Source organism: Notolepis coatsorum, assembly GCF_963971535.1.
Source record: "Notolepis coatsorum genome assembly, chromosome: 2".
Lineage (NCBI taxonomy): Eukaryota > Metazoa > Chordata > Actinopteri > Aulopiformes > Paralepididae > Notolepis > Notolepis coatsorum.
This window is the reverse complement of record NC_140166.1, coordinates 63,724,397-63,741,731: the sequence shown is the minus strand read 5'-3', so window position 1 is coordinate 63,741,731 and position 17,335 is coordinate 63,724,397. Positions and strand designations below refer to the sequence as shown.

The 17,335-nt window shown below is 43.3% G+C and overlaps 1 protein-coding gene across 1 annotated transcript in view; it reads left to right on the top strand.

Moving 5' to 3' along the window:
* The window catches only part of iqgap1 (IQ motif containing GTPase activating protein 1), a 139,386-nt gene that overhangs the window by 107,836 nt on the left and 14,215 nt on the right, over nucleotides 1-17,335 (top strand). Inside the window, 11 exon segments of the mRNA XM_084338230.1 lie at nucleotides 2,157-2,233; nucleotides 2,688-2,836; nucleotides 3,402-3,537; nucleotides 3,880-4,043; nucleotides 8,539-8,763; nucleotides 8,886-9,026; nucleotides 9,266-9,350; nucleotides 10,185-10,417; nucleotides 11,985-12,117; nucleotides 12,991-13,093; nucleotides 15,024-15,159. Coding sequence (XP_084194356.1) covers nucleotides 2,157-2,233; nucleotides 2,688-2,836; nucleotides 3,402-3,537; nucleotides 3,880-4,043; nucleotides 8,539-8,763; nucleotides 8,886-9,026; nucleotides 9,266-9,350; nucleotides 10,185-10,417; nucleotides 11,985-12,117; nucleotides 12,991-13,093; nucleotides 15,024-15,159 — 1,582 coding nt within the window.

Here is a 17,335-nt window from a genome sequence, read left to right as displayed (position 1 = left end):
CCAAGTATGCGTGCAGCATAGGTGAAAGCCAGCCAGCCTCTCCTAGAGACGGGCTCGAGTGATGTTCCTCACGGGTAGATCCCACACAGCAGTGGGTGTAGACGATTCTCCTCCGCTCCAACAGCCACAGGACCAAAGCAATATAATAATAATCCAGCCGGAAAAGGGCTCTGCATTCACCGGTGTAGATTCTCCGGTGCACGGTACTTCACATTAACTAGGTCGAACTTGACGTTATTCCATTAAGCTCTGACACTTTACTGTCCTATTCGCACGCGGTTATAAGTGCTCTATTTAGACGCACGGTTGCTCACTTCACTTGGTCGTTGACTCGTGATGAAGGATTTAACGTTTGAGGGTAACACGTTTCTAGTTTAACTTGACTTTAGGCTAAGTGCTGCTGTATCCACCTGCGACGTATTTATACGTACGGTGAATAATCTAGTACCAGCCTTATTCCTGTCTCGTATTCTTGCGCAGAACCGGGCATGTCCAGGCAAGCCTTGGCGGTGACTTTGAACTAGACCTTGGGGGTATGGCAGTGGCGCCTAGTGGATCGCTATCCAATAGGAGAACGAAATATTATGGTCTGTACTAGGTAAAAGGGATATTCCGTGTATATGTACAAAGAATACACAAGGGATATCAGACGATATACAAATACTATGCAATATATCTCAAGTAATAAATATATATATTCGGTTTAATCTGATCCTTCGTAACAAAATGAGAATATCAATTTAATAATTTTCTTTTTTTCTTCTTTTTGACTGAATAACACCATGCTAAAATTGACCAGACCAGAAAAATCTAAGCAAATGAATAAAGGGAAGATGATTAAACAGAAGGTTTTGTAGATGCAGTACTGATTTCTGCCATCCGGACACATGCAATTTGAAATATGATTATAGAATATAAAATATCAGGCCTAAAATGGCTATGCGATTAAAATGTGATTAATTAGATTAATTGATTACAAATCCTGTAATTAATTAGATAAAAAGAATTTATCGCCTGACAGCACTAATTGAAATTAATAATCGAGTTTTCAATTAAATTCTGCATGCAATTCTGCACGTGCGTTCGTTAGTGGTTCACGTGCCGTTGTATTCGTTCGGTACACAGCCGTACTGAAACGAAGGTCCAGTACTGAAACGGTACGGTACAGATACGTGTACCTTTCCACCCCTATAGTAACGTTTTCTTCCTCTCCTAGTTAGGGATGGGTATTTTTAAGAAAAATCCAGATCGATTGATCGCATGCTATACTCTATTGATCGTGTATTACTTGAAAAGGGAAAAAATAATAATAATAATAATATTTTTTTTAATATTCTTTAAAAAAAAATGTAATCTTAATTTTGTTCATTCACGTATATGTTTAAGGAAACCAACAAACAGTTATAATCTTACACATACATGTGAAACAAATATGTAAAAATAATAATAATAATAAATATAAAAAAAAAAAAAATCATAAAAATTATTAATAATTTAAGATAGATTTTTCTCATAGCTACGAGTAATCGATCGATTACTCACGCCCATCCCTACTCCTAGTCAGTGCTGATGACCCTCTTCTTCCTCTCCTAGTCAGTGCTGATGACTAGGGATGCACCGATCCGATATTGGTATCGGCCGCCGATATCAGTAAAATAGCTGGATCGGGTATCGGTAAAAAAAATATATATCGTATTTTTTTATATTTTTTTAAATAATAAATAAAATAAGAAATAACCATTCAGTACATTTATATCTATGTGTTAATTTAGTTTCACTAAGTTAGGAAAGTAATGTTTTAAGTCAAGCCTGATGTTGCCTTGCACAAGATAATGATCCCAGTCTCTTCCACACAGTGAGGCATACAGTTTATTAATTGAATGAATGAATGAATTGAATGAATTTATTTTCTGTCTTTGTTTACAACAAATCAAAAACACACTTGTGATCCTTTGCAATTCTTAAAAACAAAATATATTTTAATTTAAAAAATTTAAAAAACTTGGATTACATTTTTATTATTTTACTTTTTTGGAAAAAATATTTGGACAATGGGTATCGGATCGGTATCGGTATTGGCCGATACCCAAGTATCGGTATCGGGACTGAAAAAGTCGGATCGGTACAGCCTTAACCCTCTTCTTCCTCTCCTATAGTCAGTGCTGAAGACCCTCCTATGGCTGTTGTCCGCAAGTTCGTCCATCTCCTGGATCACAGCGACCAAGACTTCCAGGTTTGTCCCAACAGCTCTGTCTCTCTCTCTGTCTGTCTCTCTCTCTCTTTCTGTCTCTCTCTCTCTTTCTGTCTCTGTCTGTCTTTTTCTCTCTCCGTCTCTCTTTCTCTCTGTCTGTCTGTCTCTCTGTCTGTCTATTTCTCTCTCTGTCTGTATCTCCGTCTCTCTTTCTGTCTCTCTCTGTCTGTCTATTTCTCTCTCTGTCTGTATCTCTGTCTCTCTTTCTGTATCCTTCTGTCTCTGTCTCTGTCTGTCTATCTCTGTCTCTTTTTCTGTCTCTCTCTGCCTCTATTTCTGTCTCTCTCTTTTTCTGTCACTGTCTCTCTCTGTCTGTCCCTCTGTCTGTCTCTTTTGGTCTCTAACTCTCTCTCTCTCTCTCTCTCTCTCTCTCTCTCTCTCTCTCTCTCTCTCTCTCTCTCTCTCTCTCTCTCTCTCTCTCTCTCTCTCTCTGCAGGAGGAGTTGGAGTTGATGCGTCTACGCGAGGAGGTGGTGACCAACATCCGCTCCAACCAGCAGCTGGAGAACGATCTGAACCTGATGGACATAAAGATTGGTCTACTGGTCAAGAATAAGATCACCTTGCAGGAAGTGGTGTCCCACAGGTCAGCCTCACTTTTCCCTTAACCTTTAACCTTTCCCTTAACCTAACCTTCACAACACCTTACTAACCCGGTCCCACATACAATTACTTCTAATCTGAAATACCCTGTGTTAACCCACTACAGAAATTACAATATATAATCCATCTTTTGGGATGTCCGATATTATCGGCCTACCGATATTGGCATTAAAATGTGATATCTGATTTTTTTTTTTTACATTTATTTAACCTTTATTTACCCAGGCAAGCAAGTAAGAACAAATTATGATTTTATTTATTGTCAAAAGTATGCATAATGTTGTGTTAATTCCACAACAAGAGATATGTAATGTTAATTACCTGAAATTATTCCGTTTTTGAGGGGGGGGGTATCCATACCTAATATACACCGGTATCGGAAATTAAGAGTTGGACAATATCGGTATATCGGTATCGGTAAAAAAGCCAATATCGAGCATCCCTAGTTTGAACCCTTTGCTGGTTATAACCGGTTTGAACCGCCGGGTTGTTTCTAATGCTTTGAACCCTCTGCTGGTTATAACCGGTTTGAACCGAATATCCAACAGTAAGAAGCTAACGAGGAAGAACAAAGGACAGCTGTCCAACCTGATGATGATGAAGAGAGGTGGAGGTCTGAAGGCTCTCAGCAGGGAGAAGAGGGTCAAGCTGGAGGCCTACCAGTTCCTCTTCTATCTACTACAGGTAGGCACTACATCTACCAGTTCCTCTTCTATCTACTACAGGTAGGCACTACACCTACCAGTTCCTCTTCTATCTACTACAGGTAGGCACTACATCTACACTACTTTTAATCCCGCTGCTGTGTGTTTTAAAGATCCAGTATTTTGTTAAAATTACCTTGAGAATAATTAGTTCTACATGTTTGGAGATGGATGGATACCGTAGATGGATTTATGGATGGATGGAGGCCTGTTGAAGAGCCCGATCAGGTCTAGTCTCCTCTCTTCACTGACTCTAACCTGGACTGTGTGTGTGTGTGTGTGTGTGTGTGTGTGTGCGCGCGTGTGCGTGCGCGTGCGTCAGACCAACCCCACCTATCTGGCCAAGCTTATCTTCCAGATGCCTCAGAATAAATCCACCAAGTTCATGGACTCCGTCATCTTCACGTTGTACAACTACGCCTCCAACCAGAGGGAAGAATACCTGCTGTTCAAACTGTTCAAGACGGCTCTGCAAGAGGAGATCAAGTAACTACTACTACTAGTACTTATATTAATACTACTGTTAGTTAGGGATGGGTACCGAATTCGGTACTTTTGAGGTACCGAACCGAAACACGTCGGTACTACCGAGTATCGAATCAAGTGAGAAACCAAAAAAATAAAAAATAAAAAATAAAAAAAATATTTTTTATTAATTTTTTTTCCTTTTTTTTTTTTTTTTTTCTTTTTCTTTTCATGTCAACGTTCACACGCACAATATATGCTTACCTAGGATTTGACTTGATTCAACAACAAAGCAGTCGGAGCAATGACAAGCCGAAAACTGTCGAAATTGTAGTTATTTGAAGTTTGGATTTCTTTTTTTTACGACTGAGGTAGGCAAATAAAATTTCTTGAGACTAAAGTACCGAAAAAAGGTACCGTTGGGTACCGGTATCGATTCACAGGTACCGGTATCGGTTCAAATGTGAAAGGTACCCATCCCTACTGTTAGTACTACTACTACTAGTACTTATAATAATTCTACTGCTACTGTTAGTACTAGGGGTGTAACGGTACATGTATTCGTCCCGTGAATTTACGGTACGGGCGTCACGGTGCGGTACGTGCAGCCATATGAAGAATACGTCTCATACCACTAGGTGAAACTAGGGTTGAGTGCAATGCCGAACCTCTACTTTTCCCCGTTTATGCTTGTCTTCACAGTCTAGAATATGACACGCCCACCGATGATGTCACGGTTCGCAAGGAAAAAATAACAAATTTTCGGTTCCAGCTGAGCACCGATTTTTCACGTTCCGAACCAATTAATCCCGGTGTGAACGTGCCGCCCGGTTCGAGATTAGGTTGGGGAACCGGCTCCCGCACAGAGCCCGGCGGGTTCGAAAGGCCTAAGAGAGACAATAAGATTAGGGATGTCCGATATTATCGGCCTACCGATATTATCGGCCGATATTGGCATTCAAATGTGATATCGGAAATTATCTGTATCGGTTTTCAATTTTCTTATATATATATATTTTCTTTTACATTTATTTCACCTTTTATTTACCCAGGCAAGCAAGTAAGAACAAATTCTGATTTTATTTATTGTCAAAAGTATGCATAATGTTGTGTTAATTCCACAACAAGAGATATGTAATGTTAATTACCTGAAATTATTCCGTTTTTTGGGGGGGGGGAACCCTGCATATATCGGTTGATATCGGTATCGGAAATTAAGAGTTGGACAATATCGGTATATCGGTATCTGTAACTGAGGGGTTACAAAACCCTGACTGTATTAAAGATTGTGATAGATTAAACCACTGCTAGTTATGTACTTTAATTACTGGCCAGACAGTACATCAAATATAGAGGGTGAACACTCACAAGAACACGGCATTGACAAAGAAATAGTATTTGAGGGTATTTTATTATTATGCAACATTAGGTTACAGAATGAGAATTAGGGTCGCGCTTGTATGGCGAAGAATATGCGTAAAGTCAGTCAATAGCATGAGTCACTAAGAATAGCAGGAATCCTACGATGGGTCTAAGTTGACACCACCTGTCGTACAATAGCAACTATATAAGGCAACGCTGATACCGCCTGGAGACAATGGGTTCCCTCCGGGGGTGTAAGGCCTGGAGGGTAGAGGAATGTTCGGATACTCCGTCTGATCCAATGAAGAATAAAGAGACTCCACGTACAGGAGTCGGTCCTTGTAAATCCCACGATCAGCAGCAAAGCAATAGTTGTAATCCAAATGCTCGATAGCACTGATGACAGCTAGCCAGCCTCTGTCCATGAGGCCAGCCCGAGTTGTAATCCTCACGAGGTTGAATCCCAAACGATAGTGGAAATCAACGAGGCTCTTCTCCGGGTAACACGTTCCAAATCAATATAATCCAACCGGTAATGGTTCTGCAATCGCTGACGTTGGTTCTCCTGTGCACATGTCCAACGGTTCTCCGACTAGGCCTCCTCGGGTGTGGGCACGTATTTAGGCCACACACCCTGGCTAAGGTACACTAGCTAAAACACGACGAACCGCTGGGTAATGCTACACACGAACGAACTGTGGCCGCACGATATACAATAAATGAACGACTATTTACTTCACATTAGATTAGGTCGAACTTGACGTTACTGCATTAAACTCTGACACTTTACTATTCTAATCGCACGTGGCTCTCAACGCTCTGTTAGACGTACGGTTGCTCACTTCACTGTTACCGAACACAGACAGACTTTAGACGAACTGCTGCTGTGCGCACCTTGCGCTGTATATATACTTAAGTGATTATCTAGTTCCAAACCTAACCACTTTGGTCTGAATCAATACACTGCCAAGGGCATGTCCTGACTTGCCCCAAACTCGCCCCTTGCACCTGTCTGAGTGCGAGACTGCCTGGCGCCGTCAGGGGGCATTATCCATAAGGGAAGTGAATATTACTATGGTTTGAACGCAGGTAAAGGGATATTCCGTATATATATAAATAATATACAATGTATATAAAACAATAAAGGTAGATTCTCAGTTTTAATCTGGCCCTTCACAACAGTATCGGTAAAAAAGCCAATATCGAACATCGACGTTGTAGTTCTCTGATAGACTGTGGGGGGAAACAGCCGTACAATCTAACAAGAATGAACGTTTTTACAAGTCATATTAGGTTTTGCAAATAAGGAGACATATAGATAACATCTCAAAGCACTCAAAATTGCCAATATCTCCATTTCGACCATTTTCTGAATAGCGCAACATTTTGGGCTTTTCTAGAGAATCGCGAGTGCCTTAACAAGTCGGGTTAGACTGTGCCGGGTCACATTTTGACTTCGATACAGACAGGAAAGGTAATGGAATATATTATTGGATGCAAAAATGGGTTGTTACATAGTGTCATTGTCATTGTCATTGAGCATCCTGATGGCCTGGGGATAGAAGCTCCTTCTGAGTCTCTCTGTACCGGCCATGAGACTCCGGTATCGCTTGCCTGACCGCAGCAGTTCAAAGAGGCAGTTGTTTGGGTGACTGGAGTCTTTGGTTATTCTCTTAGCCTTGGCCCTGCAACGCTTGTTGTAAATGTCCTGGAGAGTGGGAAGCCCACCTCCAATTGTGCGTTCGGCTGAACGGGCCACTCTCTGTAGTCTGCTGCGGTCGTGTGCGGTGCTATTCTTGCAACCACTAAAGAAAAATGTGAGTACACATTAAGTTCAAGTTCAACTCAAGTTCAGACCTCTGTTACTCTGTTTCATTAGCACTAAAAGTGATTATCCTTTTTTGCATTAGTAACCTCAGAATGTTATCTTTCAAAAGAGACCAGGCCCATGCATGTGCTATAAGTATAAAGCTTTGCAGAAAAAGTATGCAGTCCTCAAGTTCAAGTAAAAAAAATTGCTACTTTTCTGCCTGCCTGTTAAGAGGTTAAGTGTCTTCATGTCTCCAGGTCTAAGGTGGACCAGGTCTTTAAGGGTGCTTTCACACCAGAGCTGTTTGGTCCGGACTATCGGACCAGAATTCGCTTTTTTTGGGTGGTGTGAATGCGCAGTCGAACTCTGGTGCGGACCAAACACGCGAACTCTGGTCCGCCAAAAAACATAGGTCTCGGTTCGCTTCATCAGACCAAGCGCGGACCAAATATAGGAAGTCACCTGATAAACTGTGCATCTTGGGTAGAAGGAAGAAAAAAACACTGCGGCGCGCGGCATTCACTGCAAAACAAGCACACTGTAAACATGTCTCGTGGACAGACTTGGGCGAGTGAAAGCCCTGATCGACATATGGGCAGAAGACCAAATAAAACAGCTGCTTGTGGGCACTCACAAAAACAACGAGGTGTACAAGTTGTTTAGCGAGAGGATGGCGGTAATGGGTTATAATCGAACGATGGATCAATGCCACGTCTCTTCTACTATCACGCTTCTTGCGGCTGTTTGTGTTTTCGCGGATTTCACTTCCTGAAGGGGAGGGATTTCCACTCTCCATTGTGTCCAATAGACGAGCGCCGTTTTCGACCGCGTGACATTGTTCAGAAAGTTTGGTGCGCTTGACAAATTGCAATGTGAATGCAGACGAACCAAATGACGAATGCAACAATGTTGCAACTTCACCACCAGAACCGCACCGAGTCCACCAAAACTATATGTGAAAGCGCCCTAAGTGTCTCCAGGTCTAAGGTGGACCAGGTCTTTAAGTGTCTCCAGGTCTAAGGTGCACCAGGTCTTTAAGTGTCTTCGTGTCTCCAGGTCTAAGGTGGACCAGGTCTTTAAGTGTCTTCATGTCTCCAGGTCTTTAAGTGTCTCCAGGTCTAAGGTGCACCAGGTCTTTAAGTGTCTTCATGTCTCCAGGTCTAAGGTGCACCAGGTCTTTAAGTGTCTCCAGGTCTAAGGTGCACCAGATCTTTAAGTGTCTTCGTGTCTCCAGGTCTAAGGTGGACCAGGTCTTTAAGTGTCTCCAGGTCTAAGGTGCACCAGGTCTTTAAGTGTCTCCAGGTCTAAGGTGCACCAGGTCTTTAAGTGTCTTCATGTCTCCAGGTCTAAGGTGGACCAGATCCAGGAGATTGTAACTGGAAACCCCACGGTCATCAAGATGGTGGTGAGTTTTAACCGCGGTGCTCGCGGACAGAACGCCCTGAGGCAGATCCTGGCTCCCGTCGTCAAGGAGATCATGGAGGACAAGACGCTCAACATCAAGACGGACCCTGTGGACATCTACAAGAGCTGGGTCAACCAGATGGAGACACAGACGGGGGAGGCCAGGTGGGACCAGGATACTAGATCCCTGTATAAGATCCTGAAGATCAAGGATTTGGCGACACCTGTGTTGACTCTCTCTCTCTCTCTCTCTCTCTCTCTCTCTCTCTCTCTCTCTCTCTCTGCAGTAAGTTACCATATGATGTGACACCGGAACAGGCTATGAGTCACGAGGAGGTGCGCTCCAGGCTGGAGACGTCCATTAAGAACATGAGGACCGTCACAGACAAGTTCCTCTCCGCCATCATCGTCTCCGTCGATAAGATCCCGTAAATCCTCCTTAACCCTTACCATAATACTTACCTTTACCATAACCCTTACCCTAATCCGTATCTTTACCTTAACCCTTACCTTAATCCTTACCTTTACCTTAATCCTTACTTTAACCCTAACCCTAATCCTAACCCTAACCCTTACCTTCAACACTGTCCTTGTTTGACATTATATACACCTGTTTCATGTTGTATGTAGACATAAATGTTTGTGTGTGTGTGTGTGTGTATATTAGGTATGGAATGCGGTTCATCTCTAGAGTATTGAAGGATTCCCTCCATGAAAAGTTTCCTGACGCCACAGAAGATGAGCTTCTCAAGGTATCTATCTATCTATCTATCTATCTATCTATCTATCTATCTATCTATCTATCTATCTATCTATCTATCTATCTATCTATCTATCTATCTATCTATCTATCTATTACAGCTACATGCGTGTTCTCGTAACCCTTTGTGCTCCAGACCGTGGGGAACCTGTTGTATTATTACAGCTACATGCGTGTTCTCGTAACCCTTTGTGCTCCAGACCGTGGGGAACCTGTTGTATTATTACAGCTACATGCGTGTTCTCGTAACCCTTTGTGCTCCAGACCGTGGGGAACCTGTTGTATTATTACAGCTACATGCGTGTTCTCGTAACCCTTTGTGCTCCAGACCGTGGGGAACCTGTTGTATTATTACAGCTACATGCGTGTTTTCGTAACCCTTTGTGCTCCAGATCGTGGGGAACCTGTTGTATTATTACAGCTACATGCGTGTTCTCGTAACTAGGGATGTCCAATATTATCGGCCTACCGATATTGGCATTAAAATGTAATATCGGAAATTATCTGTATCGGTTTTCAAAATATATATATATATTTTTTTCATTTAAACTTTATTTACCGAGGCAAGCAAGTAAGAACAAATTCTGATTTTATTTATTGTCAAAAGTATGCATAATGTTGTGTTAATTCCACGACAAGAGATATGTAATGTTAATTACCTGAAATTATTCCGTTTTTTGCGGGGGGGGGGGGGGGGGGGGGGGACCCTGCATATATCGGTATCGGTTGATATCGGTATCGGAAATTAAGAGTTGGACAATATCGGTATATCGGTAAAAAAAAAAACAATATCGAGCATCCCTACTTGTAACCCTTTGTGCTCCAGATCGTGGGGAACCTGCTGTATTACCGCTACATGAACCCCGCCATCGTGGCGCCCGATGCCTTCGACATCATCGACCTGTCGGCCGGCGGGCAGCTGAGCACGGAGCAGCGCAGGAACCTGGGCTCCATCGCCAAGATGCTGCAACACGCCGCCTCCAACAAGATGTTCCTGGGAGACAACGCCCACCTCAACCCCATCAACGAATACCTCAGCACCTCCTACCAGAAGTTCAGGTGGGAGAGACGAGTCAGATATGATCAAGTTCAAGTTTGTTCATGGGCGGCTGGGTGGCGCAGCGGTCTAAGCGCTCGTCACCAACGCGTGAGACACCGGTATCGAATCCGGGCCGGCCGTCATACTCATAGATATCTATAGAACACTAGATAGCTTAAGGCGGAGTCACCAGCGTCACTGAACCGCCGCCATCTTGCTCCAGTTAGCCTTGAGTGAGAGTGAGTGAGCTGCACAGACAAAAATACTCATAACTCGCTGAAATATTGACGGATTTACAAACGGGTTGGTTTGCTATAAACATCAAAGATGTAGTTATGATACTGCATACTTATAAAAAAAAAAAATTTAAAGATGTTTTTTTTTTACAAACTGCTTGAATCATAGCCACGTTAATAATGCTTGTAATAAACCAAACCGTTTGTAAATCCGTCAATATTTCAGCGAGTTATGAGTATTTTTGTCTGTGCAGCTCACTCACTCTCACTCAAGGCTAACTGGAGCAAGATGGCGGCGGTTCAGTGACGTCGCTCTCCATTGGCCGGCAGCGCGGGCAAGCTATGTTCTATATATATCTATGGTCATACTGACTCAATTGGCAGAGTCAGCGGGAGGGGAGTCGATGGGGTGGTAATCTGGTCGTTATAAACAGCGACTCCTACAGGTCGGTCAGGGCGCCTGCACAGCGAGGGAGGGAGATGGTGAGTGTAGTGTGAGCCTCCCACGCGTTACACCTCGCCAATGAGAGTCCGCGCTGGCGGGTGAAAAGAAGTGGCTGGCTGACTCCGCATGTATCGGAGGGGACACGCGATAGATTCTTCAACCCTCCCTACGACCGACCAGTGGGGGGCACATGCGAGCAACGATCAAGACAGGGGAGGGGGGAATTGGCACAACTAAATTGGGATGGGAGAAAAAAACAGAAAAATAAGGAGAAAGTGGATACAAAAAATAAGTTTGTTCATTATTTGTCACAATAAAATACAGAATACTTTACGATGAAATGCTTGTTTCTGTATGAGCCCCTGAGAGTGTGCGTCATACAGTAAAAAAATAAAGTAAGTAAAAAAAAAAGTGATTTAAGAAGTAGGTAAAAAGTAAGTAAAGGAATGTTCAGGAACAGTGAGGTACAATGCAGAAAACGAGGTACAAAGCTTAGGGTAAGGTGCAAATGAGGCATGAATGTAGTGCAAATCTCTTTAATAATAGATGAATATAATTTAGTGTTAAAGGAACACTCCAACATTTTGGGAAATTAGCTTATTGAACATCTTCCCTGGAGTTAGACAAGAAGATACATACCTTTTTCGTCTCTCTGCATGCACTTCCTGTTGTATATATATCATGTACTCTTCTTCTCCTCCTTCTAATAATGTCACGCAGGCGCTTCCTGTTGTATATATATCATGTACTCTTCTTCTCCTCCTTCTAATAATGTCACGCAGGCGCTTCCTGTTGTATATATATCATGTACTCTTCTTCTCCTCCTTCTAATAATGTCACGCAGGCGCTTCCTGTTGTATATATATCATGTACTCTTCTTCTCCTCCTTCTAATAATGTCACGCAGGCGCTTCCTGTTGGCAGCGTGTGATGTTCCGTCTTTGGAGGACAAGTTCAATGTCGACCAGTACTCTGACCTGGTGACCCTCTCCAAGCCTGTCATCTATATCTCTATAGGAGAGATCATCAATACACACACTGTGAGTTCATCTATATCTCTATAGGAGAGATTATCAATACACACACTGAGTTAATCTATATCACTATAGGAGAGATTATCAATACACACACTGAGTCAATCTATATCTCTATAGGAGAGATCATCAATACACACACCGAGTCAATCTATATCTCTATAGGAGAGATTATCAATACACACTGAGTTAATCTATATCTCTATAGGAGAGATTATCAATACACACACTGAGTTAATCTATATCACTATAGGAGAGATTATCAATACACACACTGAGTTAATCTATATCTCTATAGGAGAGATCATCAATACACACACTGAGTCAATCTATATCTCTATAGGAGAGATTATCAATACACACTGAGTTAATCTATATCTCTATAGGAGAGATTATCAATACACACACTGAGTTAATCTATATCTCTATAGGAGAGATCATCAATACACACCGAGTTAATCTATATCTCTATAGGAGAGATCAATACACACACTATGAGTTAATATATATCTCTATAGGAGAGATTATCAATACACACACTGAGTTAATCATCAATGTGAGAACCATTCTGATTGGTCTATTGATCTGCGAGACCTGTTCTGATTGGTCTGTTGATCTGCGAGACCTGTTCTGATTGGTCTGTTGATCTGCGAGACCTGTTCTGATTGGTCCGTTGATCTGCGAGACCTGTTCTGATTGGTCTCCGTTGATCTGCGAGACCTGTTCTGATTGGTCTGTTGATCTGCGAGACCTGTTCTGATTGGTCCGTTGATCTGCGAGACCTGTTCTGATTGGTCTCCGTTGATCTGCGAGACCTGTTCTGATTGGTCTCCGTTGATCTGCGAGACCTGTTCTGATTGGTCTCCGTTGATCTCCCAGTTGCTGTTAGATCACCAGGATGCCATCTCTCCTGAACACAACGACCCAATCCATGAGCTCCTGGAGGACCTGGGGGAGGTGCCCACTGTGGAGAGTCTCATTGGTCAGTAACCCTGACCCCTGACCCTAACCCTGACCCTAACTAACACTAACCCTGACCCCTAATCCCTGACCCTAACTAACACTGACCCCTGACCCTAACCTGGGGGAGGTGCCCACTGTGGGGAGTCTCATCGGTCAGTAACCCTGACCCCTGACCCTAACTAACACTAACCCTGACCCCTAACCCCTGGCCCTAACCTGGGGGAGGTGCCCACTGTGGGGAGTCTCATCGGTCAGTCTGTCCTTCCTCTGTGTCCTTCCTCTTCCTCTGTGTCCTTCATCTTCCTCTGTGTCCTTCATTTTTCTCTCTCTGTTCTCTAGTCTTCCTGTAATAACTATCTCCTCTCCTCCTCTCCTCTCTCCTCTCTCGCCTCTCCAGGTGAGAACCCTCTGTTCTCTAGTCTTCCTGTAATAACTCTCTCCTCTCTCTCTCCCCTCTCCTCTCCTCCCTCTCCTCTCTCTCCTCTCCTCTCCTCTCTCTCCTCATCTTCTCTCTCATCTCCTCTCCAGGGGAGAACCCGCTCTGTTCTCTAGTCTTCCTGTAATAACTCTCTCCTCTCCTCTCCTCATCTCCTCTCCTCTCCTCTCCAGGGGAGAACCCTCTCTAGTCTTCCTGTAATAACTCTCTCCTCTCCTCTCTCCTCCTCTCCTCTCCTCTCCTCTGCAGGGGAGAACCCACTCTGTTCTCTAGTCTTCCTGTAATAACTCTCTCCTCTCTCCTCCTCTCCTCTCCTCTCCAGGGGAGAACCCTCTCTGTTCTCTAGTCTTCCTGTAATAACTCTCTCCTCTCCTCTCCTCTCCTCTCCTCTCCTCTCCTCTCCTCTCCTCTCCTCTCCAGGGGAGAACCCTCTCTAGTCTTCCTGTAATAACTCCTCTCCTCTCCTCTCTCCTCCTCTCCTCTCCTCTCCAGGGGAGAACCCACTCTGTTCTCTAGTCTTCCTGTAATAACTCTCTCCTCCTCTCCTCTCTCTCTCCTCTCCTCTCCAGGGGAGAACCCTCTCTAGTCTTCCTGTAATAACTCTCTCCTCTCTCTCTCCTCTCCTCTCTCCTCCTCTCCTCTCCACGGGAGAACCCACTCTGTTCTCTAGTCTTCCTGTAATAACTCTCTCCTCTCTCTCTCCTCTCCTCTCCAGGGGAGAACCCACTCTGTTCTCTAGTCTTCCTGTAATAACTCTCTCCTCTCTCCTCCTCTCCTCTCCTCTCCAGGGGAGAACCCACTCTGTTCTCTAGTCTTCCTGTAATAACTCTCTCCTCTCTCTCTCCTCTCCTCTCCAGGGGAGAACCCACTCTGTTCTCTAGTCTTCCTGTAATAACTCTCTCCTCTCCTCTCTCCTCCTCTCCTCTCCAGGGGAGAACCCACTCTGTTCTCTAGTCTTCCTGTAATAACTCTCTCCTCTCTCTCTCCTCTCCTCTCTCCTCCTCTCCTCTCCAGGGGAGAACCCACTCTGTTCTCTAGTCTTCCTGTAATAACTCTCTCCTCCTCTCCTCTCCTCTCCAGGGGAGAACCCACTCTGTTCTCTAGTCTTCCTGTAATAACTATCTCCTCTCTCCTCCTCTCCTCTCCTCTCCAGGGGAGAACCCACTCTGTTCTCTAGTCTTCCTGTAATAACTCTCTCCTCTCTCTCTCCTCTCCTCTCTCCTCCTCTCCTCTCCAGGGGAGAACCCACTCTGTTCTCTAGTCTTCCTGTAATAACTCTCTCCTCCTCTCCTCTCTCTCCTCTCCTCTCCTCTCCAGGGGAGAACCCTCTCTAGTCTTCCTGTAATAACTCTCTCCTCTCCTCTCTCCTCCTCTCCTCTCCAGGGGAGAACCCACTCTGTTCTCTAGTCTTCCTGTAATAACTCTCTCCTCTCTCCTCCTCTCCTCTCCAGGTGAGAACCCACTCTGTTCTCTAGTCTACCTGTAATAACTCTCTCCTCCCCCCCCCCCCCAGGTGAGAACCCACTCCCCCCAAATGATCCCAACAAGGAGCTGATGGGTAAGACGGAGGTTTCTCTGACGTTGGCTAACAAGTTTGACGTAGCAGGCGAGGCCAACGCTGAGACTGATGCCAGGACGCTCCTCCTCAAGTCAGTTCTGCCCTAACCCTGACCCCTGACCCCTAACCCTGACCCTGCAGTTAGTTATTTAGCTTCTGCTTTTATCCAAGTCAGCAGGAGGGTTCACCTCTGGTGGTCAAGGGAAAGTGGTATTGTTTGTCTAGCAGTGCTGAAATTGAGTGCTTCACTTTGAGTGCATAGTAGTATAGACATTAGGGGTGTAACGAATCGACCTCACAACGATTCGATTACGATTCTTCGGGCAACGATTCGATGCATCATGAAATCTCTTCATTTGACCACGATTCGATACATTTTCTTATCGGTTAATTAAAAACGTTACATTTATTTTATTTAGATTAATTTAGATTATAATCGATTCTAACATATTCAAATCGATGCATCGACTCGAACACATTAGAATCGATGCATTGTTACACCCCTAATAGACATAGTAGTATAGACATAGTAGCATAGTACATAGTAGTATATACATAGTAGCATAGTAGGTAGTACTATTAGTAGTAGTATAGACATTAGGGGTAGAACGGTTCACAAAATCCACGGTTCGGTTCATATCACGGTTTAGGGGTCACGGTTTTCGGTTCTGCTCGGTATATCTTGTTTAATTTTTTTTTTATTAACACTAAAAAGAAATATACCATACATCAGCATAAGATATATAGCTTAAAAATAATACAACTTTTCAGTTATTCTCAAGGACGTAGTCATGCAAAAACTGAAAGAATGAGGCCATTTGACATCAGGCACATTATTTTGACAGTGACGGTTAGAGCTAGGAGAGATGTTGGCACAGCAAGAGGGGAGGGATTGCCGATTTAAACATGCTTCTCATTTATTTGGTAAAAAAAAAGGTTTACAGCCGTTTGCCTTAAATAATGTTTGGCACACAAAAACCGAACTGACTGAAAAATATAGGCTACATTTGTCAAAGTATTAATAAACAAAATAATTAAACCTTTCTATTTTTGTGGCCACATTATTAGACAAAGGCCATCAACATAAACGGGGACATTTACGGGGTCCATCAGTAGGGTGTAGAGAGAAGAGGAGGGGTCTGTCTGTCTTTCTGTCTGTCTAACCCAGGGGTCAGCAACCTTTACTATCAAAAGAGCCACTTTTCCCCTGTCCCACAAAATAAAATGCTCAGTGAGCCGCACAATCTATTTACCCTTAAAATGAAGATAACACAGTGTATAACGTTTTATATATCCCCAAGCATACCACACATTTAGCATAAAACGCCCGACAATTGCATACCCAAAGTAATTTGCGATTTATTATACTTTATACTTATAGCACACAGTTTGTTGCATTAATGGGATTATAAAGCAACACACATTTTTTTTGGCTTTTTAATTGCTGTTTTTACCTGTTATAACAAAGGAAAACCTCAAACTCTTATGAAGAGGAGACAAAACACTGGTGTCTGTAGACCGACTTTGAAATAAAACCCTGAACTATTCAGGTATATTTGAGTCCTTCCCTTATTTGTGGAACATTTATAAAATAAAAAGTAGTCCACTTTGAAAAAAGACCATGTGTAGACCTACTTTGAAATAAAACACAGACAAGGAGAAAAAACACTGGCATCTGTAGACCTACTTTGAAATAAAACCCTGAACTATGCAGCTCTATTAGAGTCCTTCCCTTATTTGTGGAAAATCTATAAAATAAAAATATAAATATTTCGTTGTTCGCAAATTTCGCACCACATCTCACTAAGGTAAGCCTTTTGTTGACTAAATATCTTAGTTGATGAAATATTTTTTCATTTCAGTGTCACAGTATGACATCGATCTCCAAAATAAGAGGGGCCAGGGAGCCGCAGCTGATTGGCTAAAGAGCCGCATGAGGCCTCGAGGCCGCAGGTTGCCGACCCCTGGTCTAACCTGTGTCTGTCTGTCTAACCTGTCTGTCTGTCTGTCTAACCTGTCTGTCTGTCTGTCTAACCTGTCTGTCTGTCTGTCTGTCTAACCTGTCTGTCTGTCTAACCTGTCTGTCTGTCTAACCTGTCTGTCTGTCTGTCTAACCTGTCTGTCTGTCTAACCTGTCTGTCTGTCTAACCTGTCTGTCTGTCTGTCTAACCTGTCTGTCTGTCTGTCTAACCTGTCTGTCTGTCTGTCTAACCTGTCTGTCTAACCTGTCTGTCTGTCTAACCTGTCTGTCTGTCTGTCTAACCTGT